Below are 15876 nucleotides of genomic sequence, written 5' to 3'. Positions count from 1 at the left end.
ACACCAACGCGCGTCTCAACACCACAACTCCAACGCGCGATAACTCTACAGCCATGGCTCCAATTGATGAGGCAATTGAAGATCTAAAATCGCGAGGTTCAGAAGAACAATTTACATTGAAGGAAGTTGCTGAAAAGCATGGTGTTGACCGGTCAACTCTGGGGCGGCGATGGAGAGGCGTGACAGGGCCTAGGGATGCCGGGCATGCCAGCAGGCAAGCTCTCAACCCACAACAAGAGTCAGAGCTTGTACGATATATTGAAGGACTTACAAACAAAGGCCTACCTCCTACAAGAGAGATGATTAGGAATTTCTCATCTGAAGTAGCCCATCAGCAGCTCAGCGAGAGCTGGGTTACTCGCTTCATCAACCGACACGAGATCCATCTTATCTCAAAGTGGACCACCGCCATGGATCGTACGCGCCACCTGGCTGATTCTGAGTCTAAATACCGTCTCTACTTCGAGCTACTGCATCGAAAGATCACTGAATACCACCTTGAGGCTCGAGATATATACAATATGGACGAGAAGGGCTTCTTGATTGGCTTGATAGGCAGAAGCAAAACACAAAGACACTGTAAAGTGGCTAGGTGTCAGATTGAGGCGAGGTTTTGCTCCATGATCGAGCCGATGGTGGTTGGGGAAGGACATGAGACCCCCAAACCAGGGCTAGCGCCGGGACTTAGCACTGCCAAGCCCGAGGCGAGGCCACCTCCCACAGACAGAGCCGTAGACAGAGACAGACAATTGTCAAATATTCACTCTCATTTGGAATACTGATGAAATGGGTGATGATCGTGATGATGTTCATTATTGATTGTGTGTCGGTTCTGTCTACGGTTGTGGGCACACCTAGGGGGTGCCAAGCCTTCCTGTGATCTGATTGGCTCTCACAGATGCTGGGTCGCACTAGTCTGACCTCGACCAGATTTCAGGCCTTAAATCTGACAACAATACACACTTGATCCCATCCATAAAAATCTGACAGAAGGACTTCTGTATCTTAGGCTAGTGCATCGAGTTCTGTGCCTAGAAATGCTGTTTCTTAGTATCTATCTGCAATGTGTGACACTACGTAGAGACTATCGTCTATAGTACGCTGGTAAATGGGTCGGGGTTGGGTTGGGGTTGGGTTACCTTAATAGGTAATGACTAGTTCCAAGTTAGCCTAGTCATTACCTATTAAGGTAACCCAACCCCAACCCAACCCCGACCCATTTACCAGCGTAGTCTATAGTTACTTTAATAATCGTCTTCTTTCCTAGTTTAAAGGACAGTGTGTAGGAATTAAAACGACCCTTAAGGCCTGCTGCGCAAATTCGTCTCCCCGATAACAAATTTGTGACGGTTCATGAGGTAAGGACATCCTAGATGCCACTACGCTGGCAAATGGGTTGGGTATACCCAGTCTTGGGTTGGGGTTGGGTTGGGGTCGCACAGACCATGGGTTAGGGTTGGGTTGGGGTCGCACAGACCATGGGTTAGGGCTGGGCTGGGGTCGCACAGACCAAGTGGTAGGGTTGGGCTTGGGTTGGGTTGGGTTGGGTTGGGGTTGGGTTATATTTTTTGGGTACTTTAACGGAACAACACTTAATTAAGATAATGTGTACACGTTGATGATATAGTAGATACATAAAACGAGATATATTAACACAGCTAATTATCACGGTAGCGCTGAGGACGCTGGCGCTTTCGAGGTGGCAATTGACGCTCCTCCTGGACCTCTTCCTCCGACTCTTCTTCTGTAGTCTGGTTCTCCTCATCTATATCGAAGGTATGCTCTAACGAGGCTGGAAGCTCAAAAAGATCATTAACCTCGTCAATTGGCTCTCCATCCTCCCCTAATTGAGCAACTAGGTAGTCTAGACCCTGTTCTTCCTCTTGAGATATTGTATCCTTAAGAACCATTATCTGCTGTATTGTCCGGGCAGATAGTCGGTGCCTCCGACTACCAATAACATCCTTAGCAACATTGAAAACTCTTTCAACCCCAACCTGAGCAATTGGTATTGCTAGTATATCCTTCGCCACTTGGGATAGTCGTGGGTAGGTAGGCTCGTTCGTCTTCCACCACTCTAGAATATCGAAAGAGTCATCTGTCATTACACAGGCAGTACTAAGGTAGGACTCTCCTTCTTGGCGGGTTGGGCCAGTTGTCTTGTCTGATTCTACTAGTGAAGAGTTCTGGGAAGAAAAGCTGTTTAACGCTGATGTAGGGGAGGAGCTGGCTTTCTGAACCACTCATTCCCAAGTGACCTCCTTTTGACTATGCTAGAGCCTGGGGTTGAACCTCTCCCGTCCGTATTATCATAACGATCAAGGTAAGCAAGAAATTGGCCTCGGTAGAGATGCTTGTACTGTGGCTCCCATGAATCGTCCTATAAGCGTAATTAGAGCGTGACTGTGATAAATAGCTGTGATAATCATACTTCATATGCTGTAAGCTTCTGCGTTGGATCAAGGATAGTGGCACAATTAAACAAGAACCCACGTTCTGCGTCTGTCTTCGAATAGTACTTGCTCAGTTTTAGACGACCCCTGTCAGCTGCAGCTCGTACTACGTCTAGCCATTCCCTATCATCTTGATTTTCTTCATCCTCATCTAGGTCCTCTGACATTTTGTCCAAGAAATCAAACAGTCGATTGTACATTAACCAAATATACTGAATCTGGGGCTTCTCGTTCTGGCTGAGGAAGCTAGTTGCTGTTTTAAACCGTTTAAGCATCTCAGTAACGAGTTCGAGATGATGCCACTCAGTCGAAGATAAGCGGAGGCGTTTAAGATCCCGGAAATCAATCTCAGCCATTTGATTGTTGTCTAGAGAGCTATCCAGGTGACTACCTGGCCTTAGCAAGATTTCTTGTTTAAGCCATTCATCAATATATTTTTGGATTTTGAGCGCGCGCTCTAACATGTCGTATGTTGAGTTCCATCGGGTTTTCACGTCGCGGATAACAGATAATCGCTCCTTTGGCGGTAGATGTTGTTGTACCGCAATAAACCGCTCAAAGCGTTGAGGTGATACGTCAATAGCGATACAAATCGCCCTTATCTAGTCTATTATTAGTATGTGATAAATGAATGTGTTAAAAGCGAAATACCTTGCGAAGGGAATTTGGGACTGAAATATGCGTCTCAATGTCCTGTATATGACGTCTCTGTAGGGTATCCCTTGCTCCTAACTCTGTAGTTGCTGCTAGCCGAAGGTGTTGGATAATATCCTGGACAACGAGGTTGATAATATGGGCAAGGCAAGGGATAGTGTTTTCTCTGGCACTCCACTGAATGTCGACTTCTTGGAGTTTAGACTGGAGAGTGCGAGCAAGTACGCTATTGTTACTAGCGTTATCACAAGTAATAGCTAGAAGCTGGGTTTTGGTCTTTGTATCCAGAAGAATATGCAGTACCTCGTCTGCCATAGAAGTACCGGTGTGCCTGCCGCGCATAGGGAGAAAGTCAAGTAGCTTTTCCTGAAGTTTCCAGTCTTTGTTAATGTAGTAACCCTTTACCGCAAGAAAGCAGAGGTGATTAGCTGCAGACCAGGCATCTAAGGCGATTGAGATCTTTGTTGATTTTCCAAGATCTCGAAGGATAGACCTTTTTGCTTCCTCATGTTGACTCTTGAATATCGTCTTGAATTTACAACGACTAATTATCACAGTATCTGGTCGAAGGAACCGAAGAAATCGATGGAAAGATGGTCGTTCAACTGTTCGGAATGACCAGTTGCTGTCGATTACTACCCGTACAAGCTCCTTTTCAAAGGTAGTAGTAGTGTAAGCTGGTATTGATGAAGTACTGTTTCTTTGTTGACGTTGGGATAGAGTAGAGGCCGATAAGTCTGCCTCATTATGAATAGGAGTAAGGACATTTCGACAGCTTTTTGTTTTAAGATGAGTAATAAGGTGCTTTGTCCCAATACCACCTAGATTTGGATGCTGGAGTGCAAGACTACAGTTGTAGCAGAACACGTAGGGGTGGCCAGTTCGAAGCTCAGCAGCTTCTCCAAATCGTAACCATACTGTGCCATAGCGAGTAGGAGAGTTCCATCGTGGGTTATCATTTTTAGGGTTTATACCCCAGCTAGTATTACTCCACCACGCTGTCCATGTCCCTAAGATCTCACTTACACTATAATCTTGCAGAAAACGATTATTTGGATATTTCACTAATCCAATCGTTCTCCTGTCACCCCCTTTGTAACCTGTGGAGAATTGATTTTTAAACAGTTGAGGTCCTCCGGAAATTCAATATTAGTAGGATTAGGCATAAGCTCAATAGACTGTGCAGCTATGTCCATCGCTTCTAGAAAGTAGTAGAATAAGGCATTAATAGTAGTAGCACACAATAGGAAAAAGTTGAGAAGTTTAAGTTTGGATGTAGGACTCAAGGCTTCTCACGCTCCTCTCAGCTTTGCTTGCGCTATGACGCCTGTAATTTAACTTGAAACCTTGGCATATTACTAGCGGAATATCATTTTTAATGCCTCATAGTAAACACAGAGATCGTCAGGAGTGCACGGATATTAATCTGCATAAATGACAGATCACAATCTTAAGTTAAGATTATATGGCGCAATAATCCGTGTTAATTGGTTGTGATAACTGCTTACTATCCCTCAATGCTTGAAAGTGTCTTAGCCTAAAACTCTAATTATCAGACTCAGAAGCGGCATCAGAATCCGGAAACCCCTCAAACTCAGAGTCCTCAGATTCCTCAGACTCCTCAAGCGCTGCCTGCTTCTGTACAGCAGCCCACTGGTCGTCATCCTCGTACTCGTCTTCAAGTGAATTGAAATGCTCCTCAAGATCAGAGTCATAGTCAACCTCTTCTTCACACTCATCGCTATCGTCACCTTTAACGTACGGCTTATCACCCTCCAGCTCAATATCAGCGTCACCAAGTAAGTCGAGAATGCTAGGTGGCTCCCGTTGCCTTATTATATTAGTATCTCTGTGATAAAAGGATGTGATAAACTTACTGCCAGTCATTATCAGTTACGACTTTCATCTCATCAGGTGTAAGTTCCTCCACGAACTTCTCAAACTCTCTCTTAGCCTCCTTGCTCTCAAAGTCGTTGTTGTTAAGCTTTGCTAATCCTTCTTGATAGGTCTTTCGAAGAATCTTTTGCAAAACACCACCTGAGCCGTAAATTCTTGCTATTCCTCTACCACTAATGTCATGGGTGGGCTTGTCATCTTTGCTAAGCACTTGCGCAATCGTGATCTCGTGTTTTCTCATATCCACCTGCTTAGTGATCGCATCCCATTTACGATGCACATGAGTTAGGTTTGTCTCTAGCCATTCAGCTATAGTCTATTAGCAGATGTCTATGATAAACAGCTGTGATAACTTACCAGACTTTTTCTGGGTAAACCGCTTCTTTGAAAGTATATCCCACTCTTTCTCTAGCAGCTTAGCCTGTCTAGCACTATTTGCTAATTTATACTTAGGCTGTTGCAAAAGCGATTTCTTCAGTTGGTACTTCGCGGAGCGGTCGGCTGTTCTAACGCTTTCAAGTACCTTCTCCTCTTTATCGAAAAGAGCTTTGCGTTCACGTTGAGCAATAGCACGGGCGCTACCACTCAGAGAGCCAGTATAGGGGACGCTCAAATTGATAGGTCGGCCTTTTCGTGAACCCCCACTACCTCTTTGATCTAAGATACCGTCAATCTCGTCAGCTTCACACGCAAATCCCTGCTTATATTAGCATAAGCTGTGATAAATGGCTGTGATTATTACATCGGTAAGCTGCTCCCACTCATCTTGTTCGAACCCAGGCGGAGGTTCAAGTTTGATGGCTGGAACTAGGCCTTCAGGTACGTCGCCGACTTGCTCTTTCGCGACAGGCATGGCGGGGACTGTGATAATGCGCTGTTGTAAATGGGGTGTTTTCAATGTAGTAAAGAGAGTTATTAGGTGTTGGGAGTTACTGGGCGTCAGGGGCTGGAGAAATGGGTAGACAGCATTATGCTCACCTAGAAATGGTCCGTGCGCTGCTGCCTGCGCTAGCGCGAAAACGCGGAAATTACCCAAAATGATCAACACATCGATGATTCCTTCATTTTTGGGCTGCACGCATGCGCGAGCTCGGCGTTTATCACAGCAGTTTAACACGTTTGTATGATATGCTCGCTACTGATTTTGCAACAGAAATGGTTGTATGCGATCGTGAAACAGCAAATTACGTCATGCAGTCCGTGCGCTGCTGCCTTTACTAGTGCGGAAATCGGGAAATTGCCGTCGCCCAAACTTTCCAGCTACCTAACTCTTTCAGCCTACTACTTTCTTAATTGTCGACCACATTTATCACAGTAATTAATCACATACGTCGCCTACGTTCATCATCTACTCTACTACGCAATGGCAAGGACAAAACCACGGCCTAAGGTCACCGGTAAAGCCGGCCGGGTGGTCCTGATGGCAAGACAGTTACTGGCGGCAAGCCGGCTCAGAAGGCCCTTGCTAGTAAGGCTAGACGTCAAGTAGCAGGAAAGTCTACGCGAAAGGCACCTGTAGCTGTTAAGAAGAAGCGCAAGTTTAAGGCCGGCAGTAGGTTATCACAGTCGTTTATCACAGCTATTTTCTAATTTAGCTTAGCTGTCGCATTACGGGAAATCAAGAGATACCAGAGAGGTTTTGAACTACTCTTGCGAAAACTCCCCTTTTCCCGCGTAGTGCGCGAATTTGCACAGGTGCACAAGGCCGATATCCGCTTTCAACGATCTGCAATCGAAGCTCTTCAGGAAGCTACAGAAGCTTTCTTAGTTGGTTATTTTGAGGGTATAGTCTATCTACCCTATACTATTTTTCATTTAATAACTTTTATAGACTGCAACATCAATGCTATTCACGCAAAGAGGGTTACTATTCAAGAGAAGGATTCTCAATTGGCTAGGCGCTACTTTGCGCGCGAGTTACTAGCTTTTCTCTAGATTATAAGATATATCTAGATACACGTGCTTAAATGCTAGCTGGCGAAGCCTCTGTATATTATAAATGAAACTAGTTAATGCTACACTGTGTTAATCTACTGTGATACTATATAAACTTTTCTTTTATTGAAATCTATATTATACATCTTGCAATTTTTTTACTATAACCCAACCCTAACCCATGGTCCGTGCGACCCCAACCCAACCCCAACCCAACCCTAAGCTTGGCGCTGACAAATGGGTTGGGGCTGGGTTGGGGTCGCAAAATTTCTAACCCAACCCCAACCACACCCCGACCCATTTGCCAGCGTAGCTACAGGCTTGCAATATAGCGGTAAACGCGACTAATCTATGCCGTTAAAGTTGTCGGCAAAGCGATCATCAAGACCCTTGTCGCGATCTGTGAAGGTCGTCCGAAGATGATCTTGGGTTGGTTCTCGGGGATAGAGTGATGCGATGGACACGAGGGTGTATAGCACGATTGGTAGATCGATGTAATATACGGGGAGTTGAGAATCAAGTACTAATCCTTAGATTTCAAAGTTGAACACAATGAACCGTAAGGGCTCATTGCCTATTGTTATATACTAACGAATGTCCTATGTCCTATACGTCCTACGTTGTCCTACACTGTCCCATGCGTGGGACATCGTGGTACATCGTGGGATTCCTTGGGACACACGTGACATGTCCCATGGTGGCGTTCCGCCAAGCTTTAACGTGTCTGTGCGCGTGATGCCCATAATCGCGTGCCGCACACCCCGCAACATCAACACCAATCCACCCTTACCACTTCAACCACCCATAACTCCACAACCATGAGTTGTATCAACGCTGCGATTGAAGCTATTGAATCGCGTGATCCCGGAGATAAATTTACATACTCTGAGGTTGCGCGCCGCTTTGGTGTTGATCGCTCTACGTTGTCGCGACGCCATCAACAGATCCGGGGCTCAAATGAAGCCAAATCACGTAATCAGCAACTCCTTCACCCACACCAGGAGCTACAGCTTCTAGAGCACATTGACGAGCTTACTGAGGCTGGCTTACCACCGACGAGGACTATGATCCAGAACTTTGCTAGTGCTATAGCCGGAAGGGCTACCTCCCAAAGCTGGGTGACGCGCTTCTTTCACCGTCATCCCGACGCGATTATATCACGTTGGTCAACTGGTTTGGACCGCAATCGCCACCGGGCTGATTCTGTATACAAGTACGAGTCGTACTTTGATCTACTATCTACTAAAATGGCTCAGCACCATATTCGGGCGCAGGATGTATATAATATGGATGAGAAGGGATTCCTTATTGGAGTGACGGGGAGGAGTAAGAGAGTGTTTAGTAAGCAGAAATATGAGACTGGGGGCTTTAAGAAAGTGATACAGGACGGCAACAGAGATTGGATCACTGTTATCGCTGCTATATGTGCTGATGGGAGTACGTTACCGCCCGCGATTATATACGAAGCTACTTCGGGCAACATGTACGCCAGATGGGTTGATGATATCGCAATTGACGATCCAGTCTACGTTACCTCAAGTCCCTCAGGGTGGACCAATGATCAGGTAGGCCTGGCATGGCTCGAACAGGTGTTTGATCGCCATACGAAGGAGAAGGCCGGCAATCACACACGCTTACTCATCCTTGACGGCCATGGGAGTCACGTTACTATGGAGTTTATTGACTATGCGATCGCCCACAATATTATGTTACTCATACTACCCCCCCATAGTACCCATACGCTGCAGCCACTCGATGTGGTAATGTTCAAACCTCTGGCAGCCGCGTACTCACTCAGCTTGCAGCACTACCTCCAGGCGAGCCACGGTCTCTTAGCTGTGAGGAAGGATGACTTCTACCGTCTTTTCAAGCCTGCCTGGGACTCCTCTTTCATTAAGAAGCACGCGTTGAAGGCATTTAAAGCCACTGGGATAGCTCCTATAGATCCCGAAGTAGTACTTAAAAAGTTCCGAAAGTCAACACTAACAGCACCGCCGCCACTAGTGAACGTGAGTAGAGCTACTATCACGAACCTCATTAATCAGGCCTACGATCCGAGCTCTATTGCGGCCAACAACCTCTCAGAAATACTCCTCCGCCTCCAGGCTGCCAAAGAGATCGCCGAGTACGAGAAGGACGCACTGCGCGCGGCGCTACACGTTCACCAGAAGCCCCGCAATCGGCACGAACCTCCCCTAGATCTACAGCAGCGAAAAGCGTTCCATTCAGGGGCAGTTTGGTGGTCGCCGTGCAAGCTTCGAGAGGCCCGCTTCAGGCAGCTAGTGAAGGAGAAGGAGAAGGAGAAAGAGCTACTTGATAAGATAGAGTTGAAAGAGGCAAAGGAGAACAACAGGATCTATCAACTTAAGATCAAAGAGGCAGCGCGGGCGGCGCGTGAGGAGGCAAAGAAGGTGCGGGATGAAGCCAAGGCTGTAAAGGCTGCCGAACTTGACGCCAAACGACGCGATCGCGACGCTGCAAAGGCTATACAACAACCCCAATCGGGCAAGCGTAAGGCTTCAAAGCCCGCTGCAAAGCAACAGCCAAAAAAACGACGCGTGGGTGGTGCTGGCGGTGGCACTCTGGCTGAGGTGGCTGCACCGGCTCCCCACCAACAACCACCCGACGCGGCCGGGCCGTCAATACTCCGGCAAAATATAGATAGACAAAGTTGTAGAGCTACGTCTATAGATCAATACACCGGAAAATCTCGCGATAATAGTTATTGTACGTGGCTGCACAGCCTCAACTTTGCCGTCGTCGCGATATTGGTGGGGTGTGCGGCACGCGATTATGGGCATCACGCGCACAGACACGTTATGGGATGCGGGGCAGGCTTACGTCATTGGTCCTTGTACACCTTTGTACGCCTTTGTCTGAGAAGGGATTCCGACAAGGTCTCCATCCTTCTGCCCTTCATATCTTGCACTGTGTCCTCTCCTTAGGTTCGTAACACGATCCTCGTTGCCGTCCTCGTCGTCCTTAATTATAGCAACTGTCGCGGCGCTGCTGCCCTCGGTTAGCGCTACGATAGCGGCTTTAGGCTGACTCTCGCGCAACTGCGATTCGAAGGTGGGCGGCTCGGTAGCCTGGGACGCGACAGTCGCCAGGGCTTTGCGCGGTGATAGACGCTGAGCTGGCTGTTAGCTCTTATTAATGTGGATAGGCTGCGACTCTATACTGCGAGCAGCGACCTTGGCGCGCTTGTTTGGTGCAAACGCGTCTCTGCGCGGACGTTTAGGGGGTCGAGTAGGCGGCATAGCGACGATAGAGGCAAGTGTAACACCAAAAACGCGTTGGTATACGCGAACAGGTGGGCTTTAGCGGCTTCAAAACGGAGATGATTACATCAAGGTTAACCTGTTTTATCAGTGAGTGCCCCACGAACACCAGCGAGGCGTACGCGCAGCGACGTAGCTCAGCACCACAACACAAATTTTGTACTCTTGCAACAGTATAGTATTATTCAGAAGCGTCACTATTATTTATATCCTCAATTTCTACCTTGCAGGTGCGAGAGTTGTGCCCAATCTCACCGCAACGGCCGCAGCGTCGCCCTGCGCGCACCCTCTTCGCCGGCTCCTCACTCTCCTCACGTCTGCCACCCTCCCTTTCAGCAATTAAGTCTAATACCTCGCCGACTGTTAGTGTCTCCTCTGCCCGTACGTAGCGTCTCTTGCGACTTTTACGCTTTGTTGCTGCTTCAGTAGCAGTATTAAGGCGCACTATCTCTGCGCGCATCAACACCATCTCATGAGCCATCTGCTGCGCGCCTTTTGTCAGCTGCCGCACCTGCTCATCAAGTGAACTTGCTGGAGACCCTCGATGGATTTTCATCCTGTTTCGAACCAGTGTTAATTGCGCCTCCATTTCTTTGGCGTTGCGTGGTGTTTTCGCCTCCCAAGCGGCGTCGACTTGCTGTGGTGGAGTTTGCGTACGCAGCTGCACATCCAGCTTCGATAACACAGCCTGTGGATCATGTGGAGACAATCCAGCGCCTCGAAACCCTGCGCAAGCATTCTCTCTTGTAAACGCCTTCTCAAAAGCTACTTCAAAGGCTGGTAAGAAGGTCTGTTTGCTGATGTGGTTGATGCGATCGCGTGCCAAGGCTGAGATCTGATCACCGTACGCGCGCTTCAATGGCGAGAAACAGGCGACGTCAAGCGGCTGCAGGAGGTGCGACGAGTGTGGAGGCATACAGAGGGCAATAATCTTCTTCTCCTTGCAGCGATCCTGGAAATCTATCGAGCAATGGCTCTCGTGGCCGTCGATAATCAGCAGCCTATACGCTCCTACAGGCCTCGCATGCGTATCAAAGTGATCAAGCCAGGCGAGCGCTAGATTGTTGTTCGTCCAGCCTGTTGGGCTTACTTGAATAACCCAGTTGCGTGGGAGGTCCTCAGTAAACCAGTTAGAGATAAGAACCTTGCCGGCAAAGATGAGGAAGGGTGGGATAACACGCCCTGTTGCGCTGACGCCCTGTATTTACGTAGTCCACTCGCGATCACCAGGCTGAAGCTTCTTCGCTTTCCCAGGTTTCTCTATGCCTGTCACAACAAGTTGTGAAGATATCTTGCCCATCAGGAAGCCAGACTCGTCAAAGTTGTACATGTCGTCGTCCACAATACCGTACTTCGCCTTCATGTTCTGAACCAGCGTGAACCAGGGCTCGATGATCGCTGGGTCTTCACAGAGAGCTCGCTGGTGATCGTATGGACGAGTCCAGCGCGTGCGCAGCTCAGGTGTACGCTTAATAAACCTGTCAACCCAGCATTTACCAACAGGCTCACCGCCGCGGTCGCGCAGCAGTCTATCAGCCATATCTTGTACGTGTAGCTTTGAGGGCGGTACTCCACGTAGGTTCTCGTCAAGTATACGCTGCAGAATCACTTCCTCTTCTAGCTTCGTCAGGCGCTTTGATCTGGGCTCGCAGTCGCGTCTAGAGGGCTTCCCGTCGCGTCGTCGTTGTATCGTCCTACGAGGAACGCTGTAGACTGCCTCAGCACGTCGCAGGCTCGTAATCTGGTCGCATTTAATGTCAGAGAGGGCAAGCTGCACGTCAGCTTCAGTATAGGGCTTGTGAGGTTGTGGTTGTTGAGACATTACGTGTTGAGTGTCGCGCATGCGCTTCGCTGGTGTTCGTGGGGCGCTCACTGAGGTGGGGCGCTCACTGATAAAACAGGTTATGTTTAAATTATCAAATGTTTCTACCAAGCTGTTGTTGAGATCTGAAGGTGCGGTTTTCGTGTTTTTTGGTGGGTTTTGGGGCTGGCCGATGACTGATACAATACGTTACTCCTAGGTAGGCGTAGATGCTGACAATTATACATCGAAGCAATAAACACCCGTTGCGCATGCTCGAAGTCGTCTTCTTCTTGAAAACGCTAAAATGTATGGAAACTCTATCGAAGCGCAAGAGCGACAATACAACAGGCATTCAGGGAAACCCAATCATCCTCTTCCCACTCAGAAACCCACACACGTTCCTCTGCACAGCATCGAACCTCACCGCACCACAGCTTTCGCTCTCAAGATGATTGAACAGCGCCGCAAGCGCCCGGAACTCCCTAGCACATGCCCTGCCCGGGCAGTGATACACCTTCTCCTTATGTACCGGCGAATTGACGTGAGCGTTCAGACTCTTGAGTTCCCTGAAGCCCTTGTGGCACAAGTAGCATTCGTAGAGGCGCGTGTCGCAATTGTAGGATGCAGAAGTAGCCGTGATGCTCGAACCGGAGTCGGGGTACGTCAGGAGCTTCTTTGTGATGAGTTGGTTCGGGTCGCGGCGGCGGACTTCGGCCAGGATGGTGTCGCGGTTGAGCTGGCGAGCTTTTGAGCACGAGCCGGTTTCGAGGTGGTGCGTTACACCTGTGGCTGTTGCGAAGCCGCGTTTGCAGAAGGGACATGTGATGTTAGAGCCGCGGTGGATACGGCTGTTGAGATGCTACGTGGGATCAGAAACGGCATGTGGCTGAGGGGTCCAAACTCACAATGTGCAGGTTGTTCTCGTTCTCGAAACCCTTGTTGCAATCGTTACAGTAGTGGTTGCGCCAGTGGCCGTGGCTGTTCATGTGCTGCTTGATGCGGGCAAATGTGTCATACCACTCATCGCAGGCTTCGCACTCGTACCTGGGACCGTAGTGTCCTTCGTCCTGCTGGTGATCTTCAAGGTCTCTCGAGTCGTAGAAGGCAAGATCGCAAAAGTCGCACTCGAATACGTGGCCGACTGCGTTCATGTGCTGTCGGGCCGCGGCCCAGCTGCTGAATCGTCTGTCGCATTGCCCGCATTCGGGATACATCTTGAGGCGAGATAGTATGAATTGGCTGTGGCGCCTCTAGACGGATTGAGAATGAGGACAGTGTAGAATCGGGCCAGTTGAGTGACGAATTGTCACGGTGTTAGTATGTACAACTATGTGACTATGCCCAGAGAAGGACCTATACCTATTTTGGACTAGCATTATTTACAGTCCCCACTAGATAACTCACCGTAGCTTCACCTACGAAGTACATATCACAGTTCCATGTCTCCACTGCCGTATCACGTAGTACACCTGACCGTTGCTCTACACATCACCGCTTTCCTACTACATACATTGTTCATAGCAACATACAATAGAAACGCAGTTCGATCCTTCAATTCCTTCTGCATATGCGCAGTTTTCATGTCAGACTATCCACTATATATACCTTCATGCTACAACTGCAGGAAGGTCGGCCTTTTTGTAGTTCGACATTTCACACCGCGACAACACTATAATAGGATTTGATGTGACCGCATGAGAAGTACGTCGTGGTTAAATCATGATGCATAAGCACAGGGTTCTGCTTACGTTCTGACGGCTGGAAGCAGGGTGTCCTGTTGCATGCAAACGGCTTCAGAATGTGTGCCTCCCAGCAAACAGAATGCTGCGATCACCCAATGTCGGGATCGGGTGGCAAAGCATGGTTATCGGTTACTGGTACGAAGGAGCTCGTTTTTAGTGAGGAATATTCGGCCCGTGCGCCAACTTCACATTCTTGGCTTAGGTAGAGCTTGGCGGCGGGGTAGCTCCTGCAGGCTACGGTAGTGGGTAAAGCGCGACTTGTCGTTGCAAATGTGAGTATCCGCGCAGTTGTCGAGACGAAAGTAGCTATCGTTTTCGCGTTTTCGTGTGGTACTTAACGCATGTCTAGAAATGGCAAAGGAAGCCCTAGGCCTAGTCTGCCGCGTACCTGTCAATGTGGCAGAACTGGCTTGGCTTGTCGCCTTCTCAGACTGATCATCTGCGTTGTTGCTATTCCAGAAATCAGGCAGTGCGATCTTGCTGCGAGAATATCTTTTCTCTATCTTCTCGCGCTGGCGATTGCTTCCTGAGATGGCCGTGATTACTTCCGATTGTACGTGAACTTGTGGTCTCCATTTGGCCGGAGCCTTTGCAGGGTTAAGGTACCAACAATCAGCGTACTTGTGTGCTTGTCCGCAAACACAGTCTCGAAGACAGCTCGGCTGGGTCGCAGAGACCGAGCTCGATCCAATCACCTCTCGCTTCCGCCGTGGCTGTCCATCCTCCTCATCTGACGTCTTCGGATCACGACCGTGCTTTCTGCCCTGAAGCGTAGCGTGAGCTGCGCGACCTCTTGCTGCTTTATGTAATGGTGTGGAGAGAGGGGGAGGACTGCGCTGAATTGACTATCTGAGGTGGGGTGAGCTACATATATAGATGACCGTACATGAGCTATCCCAACTCGTATTAGAGTGGATCTGGGCAAGGCCCAAACCGTTACACACTTTATCGCTCGGAGGTGCCATGCTCCGAAATTGCTTGATGCAGAAGCTTATCGTAATCCTATTATTAGAGAGTGTTGGCTTCAGCCTACGGAAGGATCTGAGGGTCCTGTCAATCGTGTGCTGTGCTCTTTGTACCGCGGGAGCATCGACTTCGTCGACCGCATCGTCAGAGTTAGCATCACTTGAACCGCTCATTATGGTAGAACCACTGCTTGCTTGTTCTGGGCTGATTGTGTTCAGCGCTGTGATAAGTGCATCCGAGACTCTCTTCATAACCATTGCCGTCTGGCTGATGACAGACGCTTGGCTTTCGGATTGCGCGTCTTTTGACTTCATGTAGTTGTAAAATGGTGGGTTAATATATTGGCACGCTTCAACGAAAGCTTCGCATATCTGCGGCTCGCTGAGGTTCTCGATCGTGTACCGTTTGGCACTGTTGACGAGTGAGGGCCATCGGCCAAGCCACTTGTCCAGGCTTGTGTTACCAGGTCCTTTCCTGAGCTTCTCAAACTCGGTTCGGATGTCTTGCCTTTGGTCTTTCGCGTTCGGCTGAATGCTTTCTGAGAGTGCGACAAGCTTGCTCCTCACGTCATGTTTGCCAAGGTAGTGTTGCTTGAACTCTTGACAGACAGTGTAGTCGATGCGATCAGATACTTTGTCGTATTTCTTCTTCCCAGAGTCGAAGATGCTTTGCAAGCTTTGGAACTTCTGGATAGTGTCCTTGCTTGCTGAGTCTAATGGTTTTGTTGATGTGAAGACAAGGTTCTCGATGCCTAGCGGATCGCAGTACTTCCAAACCTCGTTCCGCTTAGCAAGGTCTTCGATGGAGTTGTACCAATCGATCCAACCGCTGCGAGCGTTGAGCATCGGTAGATTGTGTTCCCTCGTCGACATCATAGACACGTATTTAATTGCTTCTTGATACTTGTCGTCTTTTAACTTAAGGTGGTTGTCGTTGTTCAACCCTCGAGTGTTCTGACGATCGCGGGGATGCGGGGTTGCGGATGCGACCCCTCACTTTTTGTTGGGATCGCGCCGACAATTGCAACCAGCAGCGTGCTTGCAATGAGCAGTTAACAGAGATAGTACTGTCTGCATAGGCTGATAGTGCTGCAGAAGGAAGGTTGACCGGGCTCATGACTGTCGCACGGTTGGGTGCGGGTATTG

At 48.7% G+C, this 15876-nt stretch overlaps 8 protein-coding genes across 8 annotated transcripts; 3 read left to right on the top strand and 5 right to left on the bottom strand.

Annotated features, from left to right (window-relative positions):
- Positions 1–53: 53 nt before the first annotated feature.
- Positions 54–604, top strand: PtrM4_112050 (uncharacterized protein; the record flags this gene model as incomplete). Its single annotated transcript, XM_066107957.1, has 2 exons — positions 54–579; positions 600–604. The coding sequence occupies 2 exons, from the start codon at positions 54–56 to the stop codon at positions 602–604; spliced, it is 531 nt and encodes a 176-aa protein (XP_065962406.1).
- Positions 605–1658: 1054 nt separating this feature from the next.
- On the bottom strand, positions 1659–3853 carry PtrM4_112040 (Dimer-Tnp-hAT domain containing protein; the record flags this gene model as incomplete). The annotated part of the gene is made up of 5 exons (XM_066107956.1): positions 1659–2164; positions 2209–2380; positions 2432–3055; positions 3105–3758; positions 3803–3853. 5 exons carry the CDS (start codon positions 3851–3853, stop codon positions 1659–1661), a joined length of 2007 nt encoding a protein of 668 aa, XP_065962405.1.
- Positions 3854–4652: 799 nt separating this feature from the next.
- On the bottom strand, positions 4653–5856 carry PtrM4_112030 (DNA-pol-phi domain containing protein; the record flags this gene model as incomplete). The annotated part of the gene is made up of 4 exons (XM_066107955.1): positions 4653–4938; positions 4985–5312; positions 5361–5700; positions 5746–5856. 4 exons carry the CDS (start codon positions 5854–5856, stop codon positions 4653–4655), a joined length of 1065 nt encoding a protein of 354 aa, XP_065962404.1.
- Positions 5857–6366: 510 nt separating this feature from the next.
- Positions 6367–6938, top strand: PtrM4_112020 (HHT1, Histones H3 and H4; the record flags this gene model as incomplete). Its single annotated transcript, XM_066107954.1, has 4 exons — positions 6367–6400; positions 6436–6555; positions 6604–6786; positions 6835–6938. The coding sequence occupies 4 exons, from the start codon at positions 6367–6369 to the stop codon at positions 6936–6938; spliced, it is 441 nt and encodes a 146-aa protein (XP_065962403.1).
- Positions 6939–7756: 818 nt separating this feature from the next.
- PtrM4_112010 (Trichoplein multi-domain protein) lies at positions 7757–9657 on the top strand (the record flags this gene model as incomplete). The annotated part of the gene is made up of 2 exons (XM_066107953.1): positions 7757–9576; positions 9630–9657. 2 exons carry the CDS (start codon positions 7757–7759, stop codon positions 9655–9657), a joined length of 1848 nt encoding a protein of 615 aa, XP_065962402.1.
- Positions 9658–9775: 118 nt separating this feature from the next.
- PtrM4_112000 (uncharacterized protein) lies at positions 9776–10198 on the bottom strand (the record flags this gene model as incomplete). Its single annotated transcript, XM_066107952.1, has 2 exons — positions 9776–10074; positions 10120–10198. 2 exons carry the CDS (start codon positions 10196–10198, stop codon positions 9776–9778), a joined length of 378 nt encoding a protein of 125 aa, XP_065962401.1.
- Positions 10199–10400: 202 nt separating this feature from the next.
- PtrM4_111990 (uncharacterized protein) lies at positions 10401–13237 on the bottom strand (the record flags this gene model as incomplete). The annotated part of the gene is made up of 4 exons (XM_001934064.2): positions 10401–11409; positions 11437–11990; positions 12421–12882; positions 12929–13237. 4 exons carry the CDS (start codon positions 13235–13237, stop codon positions 10401–10403), a joined length of 2334 nt encoding a protein of 777 aa, XP_001934099.2.
- A 713-nt stretch (positions 13238–13950) lies between these two features.
- PtrM4_111980 (uncharacterized protein) lies at positions 13951–15603 on the bottom strand (the record flags this gene model as incomplete). The annotated part of the gene is made up of 2 exons (XM_066107951.1): positions 13951–14529; positions 14710–15603. The coding sequence occupies 2 exons, from the start codon at positions 15601–15603 to the stop codon at positions 13951–13953; spliced, it is 1473 nt and encodes a 490-aa protein (XP_065962400.1).
- Between the last annotated feature and the right edge of the window lie 273 nt (positions 15604–15876).

This window comes from Pyrenophora tritici-repentis, chromosome 5 (genome assembly GCF_003171515.1).
Source record: "Pyrenophora tritici-repentis strain M4 chromosome 5, whole genome shotgun sequence".
Lineage (NCBI taxonomy): Eukaryota > Fungi > Ascomycota > Dothideomycetes > Pleosporales > Pleosporaceae > Pyrenophora > Pyrenophora tritici-repentis.
This window is presented reverse-complemented; position numbering and strand designations above follow the sequence as displayed.